Below are 16,396 nucleotides of genomic sequence, written 5' to 3' on the forward strand. Positions count from 1 at the left end.
AATCCATACGTATAGAAAAATTATTTATTGCGATTATTGCGTCAAAGGCTATTGGAAATTACATTTTAAGTTGCTAATTGTATAGGATTTGCTGACATCATTAATGCATGTTTGTAACTATGTTTGCATAGCCACTCTTAATGTTCATCATACGCCCGGGTGGCTATTGATATACGTTAGTAAGGTGGTTCTAACCAGAATTTTTCTAAGAAAATCCTCAAATATTTCGAATCACACAGGAATTTTTCCCAACAGAAATAAAAAAAGAAAAATCGTTAACTTCGGAGCTGAAATACACTTCATAGGTCCATCTTATAGCATAATGGCAGTAGAGAGACCTTTAGCTCAATTTGGATTGTCCAGTATGTATAGCAGCTATATGTTATAATAGTCCGATTAGAGCAATATGTTAGCAGATTATAACCTTACCCTGGATAATAACATATCCGAAATTTCGGGAAGATATCTTGTTAAATAGAAACGTTATCCATACAAGAACTTTATTTGGATCGGTCAGTTTGTATGTTTTATCAGTTGCAGCAAGATATATAAATAACTAAAACTCAGAACGGGGTACGTACATCTAAAGTATAGACAAAAACAAAAAATGTCTCCGATGTAAACGGGACTAGATCTCCGAAATAACAGTCCTTGGCCGGATAAAATCCGGGTCAATTCCGGTGAGTAGAACCGGCTTGAGGACATCAAAAAAACAACGCTCCCTTCAGGACTGAAGAGGTGGACCATAAACTACCTGTGCGGTCGTCAATCATCCTCACTGTTACGAGGTAAACACTCAAAACTGAGAAGAATTAAACACGAGGCCACCACTCATTGCAGACGAAGGGCTCGAAATGCCGCGAGAAACGACAGTGACCCTTACGCAGCTTCGTTCTGGGTGCGGTAGCTGGTTAAACACCTACTTATCCAGAGTAGACCCCGACAAACCCAATATATGACACTGGCCATCTCTTTGCATCCCCACCAACCCTACCCATCTGACACCCTTTTCTCTTTGGTCCGACCCCGTCGAAAATGCACGTTGACGCCGACGACAACTTAGCTAATCCTTACCATCCTAGCGGGGATTAGGGGCCCAATACAACAAAAACAACTAACAAAGAAAAACAACAACAAACAAAGAACAACAACAACAGCAAAAAACGTTGAAAATACATATTATTCATATTCAGTTTAAAAGCATTTTATTTATTATTTAAGGCAAGCTTTAATTTCTTTGTGGAAAGTGTCGATAAATTGTACTTAAAAAAGTTGTGTTAAAATCAAATCACAATTCGTTGTTGATTTGAAATGTAAAAACGGAAATGTGTACCAATTTTTTAAATTATTCCACATAACCTACTCCATCACAAAATTTAAACATTTTAAAGATATATACATACATAGAAGTATGTACATGTATATACATACATATTTGTAGTGGCATATGCATATGTATATTCCATTGAAAAATTTTTTAAAGTGTGTTTTGACATTCAGACTTTTGGTTATCAAAAACTTTGCATAGCAATAAATAATTCTGTGATTTTATAATATTTTGTTATAAATGGAAAACTACGTTTCGTGATATAGTATATATTGAGTTTTACTTAATTCGTGTCATATAATATTGCTTAATGTGTTATATATGTAAGTATTATTGTAAGTATTATTGTATATAAATATGTATTATTTAATATCTTATATATCACAATGTCATGGATATCATTAAACGTAGTCAATCTAATGCGAAGTAAAACATAGTTTGCGGAGCAATACGATCGATCATCTTTGTAATTGCTATTGAATACACTATTTTTTATTTGTCTATTTATGTTTTAATTATTTAGTATAAGTATTTAAGTTTTGTCAAATTTATTTGACTGGAAGATGAGCGTATTATCTATTGGTCAATTGTGTAACTAGTTATTTTTGTGGAAAACGTACTAAAATCTGTAGAACTACTTTTTATTTCGTTACATAGTTTAGAAATTTTGTTAAAATTACTATATTTAGACTAAGGATATATAATTAGCAGATTATTATGCTGCATTTTATAACTCGTTATATAAATAAGCTAAGCTTAAATGTGTTGTGCTATCACTTGTTTTAAGTTCTCTTGGAACATTATGCCTGATTTGAACTAATTTTCTATATTGTTACCACTAATCAACAATTTTAACTATTAAATATTAATTCCAAACAATTACACATTCATATAACGATAACCGCCACTTCCAATACGATAATTATCGCTCAGCTTTATATACTGACCCAGGAAGTACTGCACTGGTCCACTACGACAAATGCCATGTAAATATGCCACCAAATGTGGCGTCAAAACAGTTATCACAATGTAGGCCACATTGGGAACGCGGCCAGTGTGACCAATTGGACAAAACCAATAACCACGACGCACGGCATCACGGGTATGATGTGTGACAAAAGCGCAAAGCAACACGCCAAATGTTAAAGATGTCTTTAAATAGTTTAAACTGGCCGTGCATAGGTAGAAAATGAGTATTACAAAAATTATACTCGAACAATGTAGAAAAGGACGTCGGGGCAAGTTAGTCGCATCCTATAGAATATAAAAATGTAATATTGAATATTAAGTTCTTTTGCCATCTTAAACTATGTATATTTTCTTACCTCTAAGTACAGTGAACGCGCTTCTATAAAGTGATCCAAATCAATTAAAGAAGATACGGCAAAACAGGTGAATATCAGGAACCATCCCAACAAATTGCTCGTACGCTCGTGAAATTGAACAGCAAATGCGATTCCTGTTAATGCACCAATTACAGCATGTGTAGCATTATCAGCTAATGCTTTTAATAGAGGATGTTGTGTCAGTTCAACAAAATTGTCTCCCAGCAGACAGGTGATAGTCAGTAACGTTGTAAGCACAATGCGTACGTAAACCATTATATGGCAGTGCATTTGCAGTTTATTAAAAACTTGTGTTGCCTAAGCAAGTAACAAAAATATGACACGAAGTGGCTTTGGTTTTAACTATTTATGATTTTTATATTTGGGACGGATCAAAGTTTTTGCCGTTTTTAGGTTTTTCGACACACAGTTTAAAGTAGTTGTTTATCAAAATCGTTATTCACTCTTCTCTGCATTTGTAAATCAAATGTTGTGTAAGTTGTGCGTTAAGTTCCATAAATATATGCTTTGAAAAGAAAAGGCACTATTGCAAGCGTTCAATTTATCTTTACACGCCAATGACTCACCTAATTAACAACAATTAATAATAAGTACAATTAGGTACCGCCAAATAATGCTGCATAAATTTTTTACCTGTGTCGATTTTTCAAAGCTGTGCACTCGTCACCTTTCGATTTAGCCATGTGCAAATTTAAGGTGAAGAGGCGGTAATCCTTAACACCCTTCCACTGCTAATAACAATGCCCTAATTTACTTTTCACGGTTTGTGTACAAATTGCCGCATTTGCTACATATTCCATATTTTGTGTTGTTTTTTCACCGGCAACAAAATTCCTTGAACCTTGAATTGAACAGCTGTGTTCTGTTGTCAATCTTCACGGTTGCATTCAGTTCAAAATAACAAAATTTATTAAAAGATTAAAAAATACACATTTGAAATACATTTCGACTGCCTAAATTTGATATATTAAACGGTACATGAGATAGCACCACATAACAAAAGAAACGTCCTACCTCCTAAATTGAAATAAATATCGGTAGTCTTTCTAAATAATCGATTCAACCAAGCGTTTATATCTAGTATGTGGCGCCAAAAATAATCAGCTGTTTATAAAAGGATTTGAAAACTAAAATTAAATTATAATAATATGAACGATAAAATTAAAAAAATGAGAATCCCAATTGAAGTTAAACAATTGGTGAAGAATCAGTCTGATCATGGTAAGAGTGTAGTAAATTAATATTTTAAATTTATATTGGATATCTTCTGATTGTAGGTATTTCTTGTGCGCCGGAATCAAATGATGACGATTATTCGAATTTGTTGGCAAAAGTTCCTGGACCAAAAGGTTCACCATATGAAGGCGGTGTATTCGAAATTAAAATACGTTTTGGCACCCAGTATCCTTTCCAACCACCAACGTTCAAGTTCTCAACACCAATTTATCATCCAAATATAGACAACTGTGAGTTTATTGAGAAGTTTTATTTAAATATAACTAATTTTATTTCAATTAGCGGGCAAAATTTGTTTGGATTTGTTACGAATGCCGCCAACCGGATCTTACAATCCTGCTATTACACTGGAGTCAATGCTACTCTCCATTCAATTACTACTAGCTTCTCCTAACCCAGACGATCCGTTGAATAGCGAAGCAGCGGATCTCTACAAAACTAATATTGAACAATTTAACATTAAAACACGTGAATTATTACAAAAAGAACATCCGAACCACAAAAATGTCATATAAAAGGACCTGCCACAAACGATTTAAATAAATCACCGATACCACCCAGAAAAAAACAGTTCATTCAGCTGTCGTGAAGAAATACAATTCTATTTTAATGTCTTCATTTCCAATTTGGTCATCACCGTTACAATTATTTATTATTTAATCAATACATTTCATTTTATTTCAATTAATTTTATGTTGACAATTATTTATTTATTTAGCAATTTAATTTATAATGGGCATCATGAATTATTTAACTGTGTATTCCACTTAGACGCTAGGTGTGCTTGATTAGCGTGTTCTACAAGTTTGTTGAACGTCGCATCTAAAATGTAAAATCCACAAAATAAAATAAAATATGAATCTAAACGAATAATTAACAAATAGACATGTTGGTTTTAAACTATTTGACTCTTTCGCTATAAAACCGCCTCACAAGTGTTTTACAGAAATATGAATAAGTCTAAATAAGAATAGTTGTGTTAATTGAGTCATTTAAAGGTATGAACAAACTTTTAAATACTAAATAATAGCAAAATAATTACATGAAAGCATTGTTAAAAAATTTAATTAGTCCTACTTAAAATGTTCTTATAAATAGCGCATATGTATCTCTTAATAAACGACTTAACATGTTTTGTGTTGTGTGGTTGCTCACAGGCTTACGGTGGCAGCGTCGGCAGTGAACTGACAACAGATCGTAGAAACTTTTTAAACTACAAAATAAAATCGATTATAGATGAATTTCATAATAATGCAGAGTTTGACGGTGTACTAATAATGCTTAAATGTGTTGTATGAATCAGCACAGCGAAGACACTTTTTCGTTGACTTTGACCATTCTGACGAGAACAACACCACGACCCGACAATTATGAACAATGTAACGTGTTTTTTCAGTATTAAAGCGTCTATCGCACTGCCTTTTATTATTTCAGGATTTAAGAATTTATGTGTCCTTGTGTTTTTCGTAAAAGGCATCCAGGTATTTTTTGTACTCGGCTTGATCCGCCCACATCATTGCCGCTTGAGCGTTTAGCGGACTATCATTATTGGGTTCACCCAATAGCGATTGTATAGACAGCAGGATTGTGCGTACATCATATAGGGCAGACCATTTATCTTTCAATATATCCAAACATATACAGCCAGCTAGATCTACGTTTGGATGGAAACAGGGTGTCAAAAATTTTACGGCTGGTGGTGCGTATGGATATGAATTTGGAAACTCCAACGAGAGACGATACTTTTGACCCACATATACTGTATTGGCTGGACCAGCAATCGTACCAATCCATTTAAATATATTTTCACCATCGGGGAATGCTGATATACCTTTCTCTGTTGCCATCATTAAGTTCATCAATTCTTTTTGGAGACTATTATAAACATAGAAAATATCAATTTTTAGAATATATAAATACCATATTTCCAGACATACCGTTTACTAACTGCATGCCCATGCTTTGCTGCACAGGAGTTGGCACCTTGTTTCGCAGAGTCTACTCCACTATGCTCTGGACTGATGTTCTGAGCCATTATATTTTAGAAAACTGAGAATTTTTACTAGATATAAGCAATTTAATCACTGGCTAAACGATTGCAATTTTTGCAAGGTGTTTTGAAGTTTTCGACGCCAATAAATATTTTTATTTTATTAGTGGTGTTAAATTTTTCTGCAACTAAGTTGTTTTCTCTATTTGATGACTTTTTTATTCTGCCTCTTCTCACATTCGCTGTATAAATTGACAGTTATAAACAAAATGGAGATTTTGAAAGGAGACAAATTCAGCAATTCAGCCAGCTCCGCCTGCCGGGCATTAGCGAAACAAGTTGGAAAGTAATAAGAAAATAATAATTTATTTAAATTTACATTTATTTAATTTAAACTTAATAATATAACAATAAATTTTATTAAATTCACGACTCAATAAATATTCATATAAATTATGACTTTAATTAGTTTGTCCACCCTACAATTGAAATGTAATAACATACCTGGCTGTGAATGTACGTTTGTTTTATCTTAATAGAGTGAAAACAAAATCAATAAGCAATATAAAGGAAAACAAAGTAAAACTTTTGGATTCAAATTGAACATCAGAGATACAATGGCTCAGAACTTTCAGGGAGTGCAATCTCCTACTGCCAAGAGTAATAATGGTAACGCAACGGAGAATGTTACACCCGAAAGTGAATTTGAAGGATTCCACAACTATACGGCGGCTGAAGTCTTTATCCAAGGATTGGCTGGATTAGTCAATCAAGGAGACGTTGAAACTATGATAAGAGCCCAAAAGCAAATGTGAGCCCACTTCTAATACTATTATTGTTACTCCTAAACAATTGTTTTGCTAATTATAGGCTACAGCGGTTCGAAAAAACGAATGAAATGATGCTAAACTGTAACCAGTTATCACAAAGTCGTCTTAAAAATGCGAATGATGATTTCAAAAAACATGTGAAACTACTAACTGAAATGAAAAAGGATCTGGATTACATTTTTAGGAAAGTGCGTTCCATAAAACAAAAGCTAAGCCAACAGTATCCTTTAGACTACGCTGAGGCCCAACCTCAACGAAGTAGTTTAGCAGAGGAGGCAGAAGATGAGACAGAAGCAAAGAGTTCAAAATCGAATGTAGAGAAAAAAAGTGTGGAATGTTGTACTAATGTTGATGATACATCTTCGAAACCCATTAGAGATTCTTTAAATAAAAGCACCACAGTTGAGTATGTGCAAATGGAAGAAGCCGTGGACAATGGCAAACCCATTGAAAACGAGTTAATTAAACGTGTATGCTCAATTGAAACGACAAACCCCAATGACTCCTCAGACGCTACATCTGAGGACACTGGCTAGGCAATACTTAAAGTCTATATATGTAATTTAGTATTAAATTAATGTATTTTATTTAAAATTAGAATAAGACAATACAAATGATGTATAAATCCATAAAATATAATTTACAATATTATTTGATATTTGTATTGCTTTGGGACTTTTGAAATTAAAACACGGCCATCGTAACTCAGCGACGCAAAAATCCAAGGATCTACATTACTCCACTCAACGCAATAAACCGAGTCTTCATGTTGATCAAAAGTCTGTAATAAACCATCTGAAAGTACACGTCGACGTTCCTCCGGCAATGCATCACTAGATGCCTCAGAGCTTACCGAACCGGCACATGTCAGCAAAACTTTGCAATCACTTGAGCTCGATAATATTAGTTGGTCATGGAATGTGTTAAATCGCACCGACCAAACCCAATGAGCGTGGTCATTACGTGAAAATACTGCTTCTTTTGGCATACGACAATCCCACACTTTTACTGCGCCATCATCACCGCCTGTTACAATATGGCATTGCTTATTTGGATTGCAATCCAGATCACGAACAAGCTGATTGTGTGCATCCTCAATGGACCATGCACAGTGTTGCGTGTCACGAATATCAAACGAGCGCACACTACAATCGTGTAAAGTAAAAAACTGATGTCCCTGATGGTGATGAGACCACTTGCCTGTGGTGAAAGAAGGTGAATTCTTTTGTGCATTTGGTGCTGCAGCTTCTGCTACAACACGCGTCTGCGATTCAGCACGATCAAAAATGACAACTTTTCCATCTACTACACAAGCTAAAGTATTTTTCTGACTGGGATGAAATTCAACAGTTTTCACTTTATCACCATATTTCTGAAATTAATTGATATTTACATATATACATAAGTTGCTAAATAGCACACATTTATTTATTAATTTTTACCTCAGTATCGAGTGTTTCAACTTGCTGCCAAGGTAGAAACTCCATTTTTAAATTTTGTTCATCCACTTCCGCAGGCATTTCAAGCAATGCCGCTTGTGTTTGTACTTGTGATCCTTTAAGTACATTGTAACAGGAAGCAATCAAATTTTCATCATGTGGGCTACTATTTAACTTCCAAACTTCGCCAAGCGAATGTTCGTAGATCTACGCGGAATAAAAGTAATTTGAGATGCTAAAGACTTCGTTTAGATATGGATTTACCTTCGATTTTACATTTGCTTGCTCTTCATTAAACTCCAGTAAATGTACTTGATTGGTGGGTTTTAAAGAGTTTGTCGCTATAAAAAAGCGCACCTCATTTCCTTCGCCGTATTGCGGAGTTAAGGCTCGAGCCTATTTAGTGAACAGTTATCACATACATATATTTCAACAATATTTAATTTTAATTTGTTTAAATGTCGTACTTGCAGTTCTAAGCCATAAATCAATCCGTTAGACTCTTCCATTTCGTAACAAGTTAAAGGGTTTTAACTATCTTAATATATTTAATGTTTTCGTTTAATATAAGTTATATCTCTTTTTTATTAGAATCAACAAAATATACCATACATATATATTTTGACAGTGCTTTGTTTATTTGTTTATACGTAACTTCGAATCAGCTGCTAACATAAAAAGCTAGCAGCGACCGCTTATCGCTAATAGCATACTAACTTTTGCACGGAGAGAACTGTCAAAAAATCGTTTTACCAACTAAATTTCCTGTTGTAATTCCAAATAAGCATTACAATATAGTGAGGATAAAAAACATGTCATAACAACAAAGAAAAGTAAAACAGTTTTTTACAATAAAAATTTTCGGTTGATAAGCAACCGTCCACAGAAGTCTTTCGAACAATTTTCAATTGATATGGCATTACGAAAGAAACTTCAAAATTTGTAAACAAACACACATAACTTTTTTCGGAACATTTCGTTCGTTTTTATCAAGTCTTTCTAGACGAAGTCATAGATAAAATAAATGGAGAGCTGGTGACGAGGTCGCAACAAATTTTCCAAGAATATTGATTTTCTCTCAACATCGGTCGCAATCAAAACACGTAAATTTTCTTCACATTGACTTGAACGAGTTCCGCTATGAAATAAAAAATAAATATATTATTCCTTTTGGAAATTACAAAATATATATATTAACAGTTGGATTGTGTAAACAGTTTTAAAAACGTGTTAATAGCAATTTGTGAAGTACCTAGCATTAGAAAAGGCGAAGTTTATAAAAATGTCATCTCGCGCACTTAAGAAATTGCAAAGTGGTATAGAAAAGGATTTAATAATCGATGGCAAAGATAGCAACGATGATGACCAACTAAGTGAGGATGATGACGAATTGGAAACAACACGGGGAAAGCACTTGAATCCCTTTGATCTGGTAAGTAATTGTAATAACTACGAACTGCACAAGGAGCTATGTGTATATGTAGAAAGAACGCATCATCCAATGGACCAACTGATTGGTAACAATCGTCAAAGTGTAGAGACAAATGACACGAATTCACCAGAATTGCATATGCAACAGACAGCTTTAATACTAGTCACAGGAACGGATCAAAGCTCCTAATATTTCGATATACATACATACTATTGGTGCAATATACCAATTGTCAAATGTTATATTTTACTCTGAAACTATAAAGTGTCTTAAAATTTTCCCTGTATATCACTTTTGTTTTTCTTTTCGTTCTATGTTTTCATATTTCAACATAACATTTGAATACCACCTACGTCACACCAGTTGAATCAACAAAGTTTCTCGGAGAGCGAAGTCAAAGAGGATGACAACGAAACGGAGCATGCTTCAACGGCGGCAAATCTACCAAGTGGGGCAGGTGGTGGTGGTGCAGCCAAACAAAAGAAGAAGAAGAAGCGCAAGAAGAAGGCAAAATACACCGGCAATCACATAAGCAGTGAGGATAATGAGGTAAGATGAAAACCATAGAAGTGTGAATGAATGTTTATTTTGAATCGCTCGCTGCCGTTCTAAACTGATATTATTAGTGCACTAGGTCAAGTAAGCCAGGATAATAAACATAAAAAGGGGTATAAATACAGAAAAGTATTAAGCTTTTATATGTATACTTTTAAATGTTAAATATTGCTTAGTATTATACACATAGTCCGAGAATGTACCTTTAATTCAAATATTTACTCTAGCTTACAGATAAATATCTAAGCGATATAGATTCCCTTATAGGGAAAGTAAATGATGCCACAAACCAAAACGAAAATTTGGAACCTCCTAGAATAGAGGTAGATAATTCATTGCTGAGAGTGGAACTAAGACACTTAAATCCACAAAATGAGATGCGCCGAACATTTGGTAAACGAGTTGTTAAAATTGAGTAAGTATTAGTAATCGGTTGCTGCCATCGACATTTAAATAATTTATATCATACTTCTCTTTTAAGAAATAAACGTGGCCGTCAAAAACCGACACTGAAGTGTACATATATGGTTACTGCCAAAGATTCCTGGCCTCGTATACCGAAAAACGTTATTTCGATGAAAGCAGTACAGCCGCCGGATCAGTTGGCGGGCCCTAGCCGTGCTCACATTAATCCTTTAGAGAAAATTCAATGGTTTGCTTTCGAACACAGCGCATACTATCAGGGAATACAAAATTTATTTTTGCAAGCTGTTGAACGCACTGATTCAGAATTCTTTATTAGTTTGATTAGGCGTTGCCCATATCACGTGGATTCTTTAATACAGCTAAGTGAATTATGTAAGTGTTAAGCGAATATGACAATTTTATGTAGAAATGTATTAACTTTATATAAAATCATAAATTTTTTTTTATTTGTAATAATCCCATGCATAGGTAAAATGACAGAGAACTATAGCTTAGCTACTGAACTCATTGAGCGCGCCGTACTTGTGCTAGAGTACTCACTACATCCATGTTTTAGTTTGACATCGGGCAATTGTCGTCTTGATTACCGTCGCCAAGAAAATCGGGCATTCTTTATTACATTGTTTAAATATGCGCAATATTTGGAAGCGCGTGCTTGTTGTCGCACCGCTTTTGAAATTTCCAAGTTAATATTGAACATAAATCCGAAAGTAGATCCGCTTGCTATAGTTCTGATTATCGACTACTATGCTTTGCGTAGCAAGCAATATGCTTGGCTTATAAAATTCTACGAGGAATACGATACCGTGCGCAACTTATCACAGCTACCCAACATGGCATACTCATATGCTTTGGCATTATTTTGCCAATCAGGAGGTTTGTGCAATTTTTCATCATTATTAGTACTAATAAATAATTTTTAATATTTCTGATAGATTGTGAAAAAACAAATAAAGCTTTGCAGTATGCACTGTTGATGTTTCCTGGAGTGTTGCGCATGCTTCTGGATGAATTATCTGTAAATACAGATATGCGTGTAATAACATCGTCTTACTTTAACTCTTCGATTTCTGGCAGGTAAACTTGTTAATTTTCATTACCATAACTTTGTAACAATTACTGAACTCTCTCTCTCTCTTTATCCCATAGCCAATCACCTTCACTGCATCAGCTTGTGTCATTGTACGTCTGTCGAGCCAAAGTAGTGTGGCGTGTGGACAATATGTTGCCTTGGTTGGAGCATAACGTTAATACAGTTTTGGATCTCGTTGATAAAAAGGATGAAATAATTAACGATTACAACAAGAAACGTGCGGTGCGTTATGTCTCGCCGCCACGTCCCATTTTACGTCATGTGATACTATCGGATTATAAGGAAAAGGTACCATTAGCTCCATTCCTCAGCACGGAGAAGGATCCGATAGTGATGTATGATCCTTTGCCGCCACTGGACTCGATGAATTCCTATGAGCGGTATACACAAGAACAATTGGATAAACTCTTACGATAATGCAATGTTTAGATACAATACTTGTGCGGTATTTAAACTTTGTACACAAGTAATGTTAGACTTTGTATACTATGACGTAACTGCAACAGAACTGAATTTCTTTTTTATTACATTTAAAATTAATTAATACAATTAACTCAGAACAAATTTGGTAATAATGCACAGATTCGAAAACAAAAAAAACAACTAGACATAAGCACACAATTTTTAAATTATTGGAATTTATATATTTATTTTTACTATTTATGTTTTTTATTTTATTTTAAATCGACTTTTGACAACGAAATAAATGTTTATCAATTTATCTTTATAAATTGGGTTGCAACAAAACCCTTAAAAGCACCATTAATATTTTTACTGTTGCACCTATTCTCATTGACATTTGACAATATGCTTTTTATGTATACATTGTGTTTAACATTTTTAGTCAAACTTTTCTTTTCTTTTATAATGCATATCGTGCTTGCGCCAATAAAAACAGTTACTTTTTTAAATTTTTTCGATTTAAATCTTTGGCTTTAATTAAAACAAACGTAAATTGCACAAAAAGTAATATTTTATTGTTCGCCTGAAAATTCATTAATATAAGCATACTGTTTTTGTTAGCGCAGCGCTCTATATACAATAATTTATTTATAACACTTTATTATTTTGTAGAAAATCATCGTCTAGCAGCCCGACAACCGGCCCAAACCGATCGGTTCTCATGTTCTTTGAATCGCTGATGCCGTCATTTAATTTGAATAATCGTGGTGGTGAGCAACAACAGCAGCAAAATGCCGTTGTAGAAGCTGTGGCCGAACGTGCTAATGCTCTGCCCGCACCACAAGCTAATGTGGGTCAAGATGATGATGAAGTAGCGCAAGTGGATCGCCATCTTCAAGCATTAAATGCGAATTTGGAAAATGTCGCCGCTGAAGGTGTGTTAATTGAAAAACAAAGTTGGAATTTTTCGTAGGTTAAAATGAAGCTGATACTCGTGTAACTTGTGGCCACACACCAGATGCAGATTAAAATTAAAAGTAATTTCTGATTATTTTCAGATCCTGCCGCCAATACCGAAGGCGGCGCTTCATATCGAGAACTCACACAATCACTGACAAATATCGTAGATGCTATGCGTGATTTCCTGCAAAATTTCCGTATTGTCGAGCCCATGCAGACGGCTGATGCTGAAGAAAACGGCAGTTCCGAGGAAGACACCAGCGATTACTTTGATTGAATGAATGCTGCGCGCCTTTAATTCGTTTTCCTTTAATTTTCTTCTTTTCTGTTAAAATTCTTACTGCAATTCCATTTTAATTTACTTCGATTCTAATCAAACACTTTACTTCACTTCTATCAAAGTTTACAAGAGTCAAGCAGAGAACAACCTCTAAAACGAAGAACAAATACCCGTCGAATGGTAAAGCCTTTTGAAACTTACATTTCATAAATTATATTAACTAGAAAAAACTATTTAAAAAAAAAACAATTTAAGTTTGATAAAAAAAAATTATGAACAAAAACTCTAAACAAATTTAATACTTTAATGGAGAAAGGAAGAGAAGAAACATTGCATGTAATCGCACTTTTACTTGATATGTAAACACATGTGTGTACGTAAAAGTACACAAAAAGAAATATGCATAACATAATGGCTTTCAGAAATATATTTAAAAGAAAAATAAATGAATTATTGTTAACAAATATAAATACATTTTAATTATAAACTCGCAGACAAAATGTATGTGTGTTCTCTAATCTTAACGTCAGCACCACCAATTTATTAACTTATTACACTTTTAAAAACTATTCATATACATACCACAGACATACATACATACTTATGTACATAATTATGCTATTTATGTGCAGCACTTCAAATTGCAATTTAATTATGCTGACACTTTGATCAGTTATAAACAGCTACATACATAACATGACATATGGAAATGTACTGTTAATGCAAAATTGCATTTGAAAGAAAATCATGTGAAACGACGCTCAAAGGAGTAGCGAATGACGTCTATAATTGACGAAATCTCTTTTCGTCTTGTTTTCTAACTGAAATTTGTTATGATAATATCGTGAAACCAAATTTTAATAAAAATAAATTCTAACCCCTCAAAATAAAAGTTTTATGTACTTGGAAATCGACTCTAATTTGTACTCTTTGGTTGTCACATCAGTCGGATTCTTTAATAGAGCCCTTATTACGTGTTTCAAATCAACTGCATATTGGTTGAAGTTTTGAAATTCAGTAAATTCGGTTGGCTAAGTTCGTTTCTTAGTTTTATACTCTAGCAAGTTTCAAAGTAGGGAAAATACTTTAGTTGTTTGTAAGCTTTTAGTTTAAAAAAAGTTTCGAAAGAATTCCACATTCCATATTCTATAAAAGATTGAAAAGATTACAGTTATGTTTGGTATCATTTTATCTTATATTATTGGTCGTAGTATCACTAAGTCTCAGTATTATATTTTGCTTCATATCCGAGTTAACGGTATTAAAATCAACATAGTTTAGTCAAATGTCATATTTGTGACAAAGATGCTAAATGTTGTTGTAATGCTTCTGCCGAGTTGATGATAGGCATGATTAAAATCTAGGTTCATCGGTTACGTAGACCCGACTAACTGTTACGCATGTGTTAAGTAATGCTTGAATAGTATCTTATTGTCAGGGGTCCGTTCAAACTTAAAACTCGTTTTAGCATTTTAAGATTTTCGTTTAACTTGTAAAAGAGGACGAGCTTTACCTTTCACAGCTTTCATCAGTCCTCATCACCTCTTATGTTTGGTATTATAAGAGCAAGCTCATGTGGAAAAATTACTTCAAGCCTTCGATGATTATCTGACAGATTCATGGAATCAGGTTTTAGCTGCCTTGTTTTATTTCGTTTGCCTCCGAGATTAAATATTCAGTTGATACTTACTCCTCCAGTTTATTAATTAATTTTTCTAGGTGTTTGGTTGCAATCTTATTGTTGTCACCCAGCTTAGACAGATCTATTTAAAAAGCGGTAGTCTAAAATTCAAGTTTGCTAGTTTTCTCGATGATTGGATAAAGACATTTTTTAAACAATAAACAAATCCTCTATGTGCCTAACGACACTCGGTGCACCAATGGAATCGATACTTTCATTGTCACTTTGATCTCTAGATTCGGTATTTAATTCCATCCGGATCTATGGTCCGGCTACCACTCCCCGAGAAGCAATAGACCTCTCCTTGAACGCCGTCCTGGGAATCAAATACCACTCATTGTAAAAATGGAGCTTTAATTGTAGTAGCATAAGCGGATTACTATAACATATAGCGCAACCAGTGTATTGCGATACTTAGCGGTATACAAGCGGCACTAAAGGCGATCAATACGTACGAGGTTAAATTAGTTTTAGTGAAGAGGTGTATAGGAAGGCTGAAACGCCTATCAGTCTGCAACCGGTTACACCTAAACTGGGTGCCGGGGCATAAAGGGGTAGACGGCAATGAGCTGGCCGACGCACTAGCCCGCTCTGCGGTAGTGTCCAGGTTGATGGGACCGGATTCATGAATTGCAGTTGGGTCCCACACTTTTAAGGAGCAGCTTCGCACGAAGAAGAGAGTGAACAGCATTGGCAGCAGGAATGCGTCATGCCAAGCTGATTCTGGGAGTGTACAACCTCGCAAGGTTTAAGGAAATGAGCAACCCCCCCCGAGACAAATTTCGCCTCCTTGTCGCGTCCTTTACAGGACACTGCTGGACCTTGGTGACCATATGTGATATAGGGGAGGACACAATAGACCGTAGGCAGCAGTGCAAATCCTCAATTTTTACTATCTATGTAGCTGCAGAAACCTTTTTATTTGTGAAGTTTATTTAAACTTGGGTTGTACCGTTTTTTCTAATTTAGCACAAAAAGCAATAAAAGACCGCGTTAATTATAGCTTTAGTGAAGTATGTATTTATTTTATTTGATTTCATAGAGTTTGCATCTTGTTACTTTTGCAGTTTTATGTTTTTCATGTTTGTTGTTGTAATGTTTTTGATGTTTCGTTTTTTTTTTGTTTTATTGATATTCAAGCAAATATATATTTCTTCCATTTCAATGTTTTTTTTTATATTTTTGGTTTTGTATGTTGTTGTTATATTTTAACATGGCTGCAGGACTGATCCCAATTTTGAATGTAATTGAAATTCATTGTTTTCTTGGTTATTATTATAAATATTTTAATATACTTTATTTTTACTTTTTTTATGGTTTTGCTTATTTTGGGGGTTTCTTATTTACTTAAATTATTGTTTCTTACTTTTTTTTTTGTTGCCTTTTTAGTTTATGCTTT

At 34.2% G+C, this 16,396-nt stretch overlaps 6 protein-coding genes across 7 annotated transcripts; 3 read left to right on the forward strand and 3 right to left on the reverse strand.

The window, feature by feature from the left end:
* Window positions 1–1,595: 1,595 nt before the first annotated feature.
* Window positions 1,596–3,531, reverse strand: LOC120777296 (transmembrane protein 267). 2 transcript variants are annotated; one of them, XM_040108513.1, is made up of 3 exons: window positions 3,307–3,531; window positions 2,653–3,178; window positions 1,596–2,581 (listed from the first exon to the last, which is right to left on the reverse strand). In XM_040108513.1, the coding sequence occupies exons 2-3, from the start codon at window positions 2,941–2,943 to the stop codon at window positions 2,207–2,209; spliced, it is 666 nt and encodes a 221-aa protein (XP_039964447.1). In that variant the 5' UTR covers window positions 2,944–3,178; window positions 3,307–3,531; the 3' UTR covers window positions 1,596–2,206. The 2 variants fall into 2 exon arrangements, with proteins under 2 accessions (XP_039964447.1, XP_039964446.1); XM_040108512.1 differs by having other exon boundaries at window positions 2,653–3,239.
* Window positions 3,532–3,608: 77 nt separating this feature from the next.
* Window positions 3,609–4,597, forward strand: LOC120777298 (ubiquitin-conjugating enzyme E2 T-like). Its single transcript, XM_040108515.1, has 3 exons — window positions 3,609–3,894; window positions 3,951–4,139; window positions 4,192–4,597. The coding sequence occupies exons 1-3, from the start codon at window positions 3,822–3,824 to the stop codon at window positions 4,422–4,424; spliced, it is 495 nt and encodes a 164-aa protein (XP_039964449.1). The 5' UTR covers window positions 3,609–3,821; the 3' UTR covers window positions 4,425–4,597.
* LOC120777297 (ubiquitin-conjugating enzyme E2 C) lies at window positions 4,485–6,133 on the reverse strand. The gene is made up of 2 exons (XM_040108514.1): window positions 5,847–6,133; window positions 4,485–5,784 (listed from the first exon to the last, which is right to left on the reverse strand). Exons 1-2 carry the CDS (start codon window positions 5,942–5,944, stop codon window positions 5,355–5,357), a joined length of 528 nt encoding a protein of 175 aa, XP_039964448.1. The 5' UTR covers window positions 5,945–6,133; the 3' UTR covers window positions 4,485–5,354.
* A 229-nt stretch (window positions 6,134–6,362) lies between these two features.
* LOC120777479 (kxDL motif-containing protein CG10681) lies at window positions 6,363–7,387 on the forward strand. The gene is made up of 2 exons (XM_040108813.1): window positions 6,363–6,710; window positions 6,770–7,387. The coding sequence occupies exons 1-2, from the start codon at window positions 6,517–6,519 to the stop codon at window positions 7,263–7,265; spliced, it is 690 nt and encodes a 229-aa protein (XP_039964747.1). The 5' UTR covers window positions 6,363–6,516; the 3' UTR covers window positions 7,266–7,387.
* On the reverse strand, window positions 7,292–8,677 carry LOC120777478 (EARP-interacting protein homolog). Its single transcript, XM_040108812.1, has 4 exons — window positions 8,636–8,677; window positions 8,433–8,564; window positions 8,172–8,375; window positions 7,292–8,101 (listed from the first exon to the last, which is right to left on the reverse strand). Exons 1-4 carry the CDS (start codon window positions 8,675–8,677, stop codon window positions 7,370–7,372), a joined length of 1,110 nt encoding a protein of 369 aa, XP_039964746.1. The 3' UTR covers window positions 7,292–7,369.
* Window positions 8,678–9,450: 773 nt separating this feature from the next.
* LOC120777477 (transcription factor 25) lies at window positions 9,451–13,780 on the forward strand. Its single transcript, XM_040108811.1, has 9 exons — window positions 9,451–9,600; window positions 9,964–10,149; window positions 10,383–10,570; window positions 10,637–10,953; window positions 11,050–11,457; window positions 11,517–11,658; window positions 11,731–12,054; window positions 12,749–13,011; window positions 13,135–13,780. Exons 1-9 carry the CDS (start codon window positions 9,451–9,453, stop codon window positions 13,311–13,313), a joined length of 2,157 nt encoding a protein of 718 aa, XP_039964745.1. The 3' UTR covers window positions 13,314–13,780.
* Window positions 13,781–16,396: the final 2,616 nt, after the last annotated feature.

Source organism: Bactrocera tryoni, chromosome 5 (assembly GCF_016617805.1).
Source record: "Bactrocera tryoni isolate S06 chromosome 5, CSIRO_BtryS06_freeze2, whole genome shotgun sequence".
NCBI lineage: Eukaryota > Metazoa > Arthropoda > Insecta > Diptera > Tephritidae > Bactrocera > Bactrocera tryoni.

Excerpts from the sequence above, each read along its gene's own strand:
- LOC120777477 (XM_040108811.1), top strand. The coding sequence starts at position 9,451 with ATGTCATCTCGCGCACTTAAGAAATTGCAAAGTGGTATAGAAAAGGAT. Across the intron at positions 9,601-9,963 it reads ACTTGAATCCCTTTGATCTG|TTGAATCAACAAAGTTTCTC; the intron begins GTAAGTAATTGT and ends ACGTCACACCAG. Across the intron at positions 10,571-10,636 it reads AAACGAGTTGTTAAAATTGA|AAATAAACGTGGCCGTCAAA; the intron begins GTAAGTATTAGT and ends TTCTCTTTTAAG.
- LOC120777478 (XM_040108812.1), bottom strand. The coding sequence starts at position 8,677 with ATGGAAGAGTCTAACGGATTGATTTATGGCTTAGAACTGCAA. Across the intron at positions 8,376-8,432 it reads AAGCAAATGTAAAATCGAAG|ATCTACGAACATTCGCTTGG; the intron begins GTAAATCCATAT and ends TATTCCGCGTAG. Across the intron at positions 8,102-8,171 it reads TTGAAACACTCGATACTGAG|AAATATGGTGATAAAGTGAA; the intron begins GTAAAAATTAAT and ends AATTAATTTCAG.
- LOC120777298 (XM_040108515.1), top strand. The coding sequence starts at position 3,822 with ATGAACGATAAAATTAAAAAAATGAGAATCCCAATTGAAGTTAAACAA. Across the intron at positions 3,895-3,950 it reads GAAGAATCAGTCTGATCATG|GTATTTCTTGTGCGCCGGAA; the intron begins GTAAGAGTGTAG and ends TTCTGATTGTAG. Across the intron at positions 4,140-4,191 it reads TCATCCAAATATAGACAACT|CGGGCAAAATTTGTTTGGAT; the intron begins GTGAGTTTATTG and ends TATTTCAATTAG.
- LOC120777297 (XM_040108514.1), bottom strand. The coding sequence starts at position 5,944 with ATGGCTCAGAACATCAGTCCAGAGCATAGTGGAGTAGACTCTGCGAAA. Across the intron at positions 5,785-5,846 it reads GGGCATGCAGTTAGTAAACG|TCTCCAAAAAGAATTGATGA; the intron begins GTATGTCTGGAA and ends TGTTTATAATAG.
- LOC120777479 (XM_040108813.1), top strand. The coding sequence starts at position 6,517 with ATGGCTCAGAACTTTCAGGGAGTGCAATCTCCTACTGCCAAGAGTAAT. Across the intron at positions 6,711-6,769 it reads ATAAGAGCCCAAAAGCAAAT|GCTACAGCGGTTCGAAAAAA; the intron begins GTGAGCCCACTT and ends TGCTAATTATAG.
- LOC120777296 (XM_040108513.1), bottom strand. The coding sequence starts at position 2,943 with ATGCACTGCCATATAATGGTTTACGTACGCATTGTGCTTACAACGTTA. Across the intron at positions 2,582-2,652 it reads CGCGTTCACTGTACTTAGAG|GATGCGACTAACTTGCCCCG; the intron begins GTAAGAAAATAT and ends TATATTCTATAG.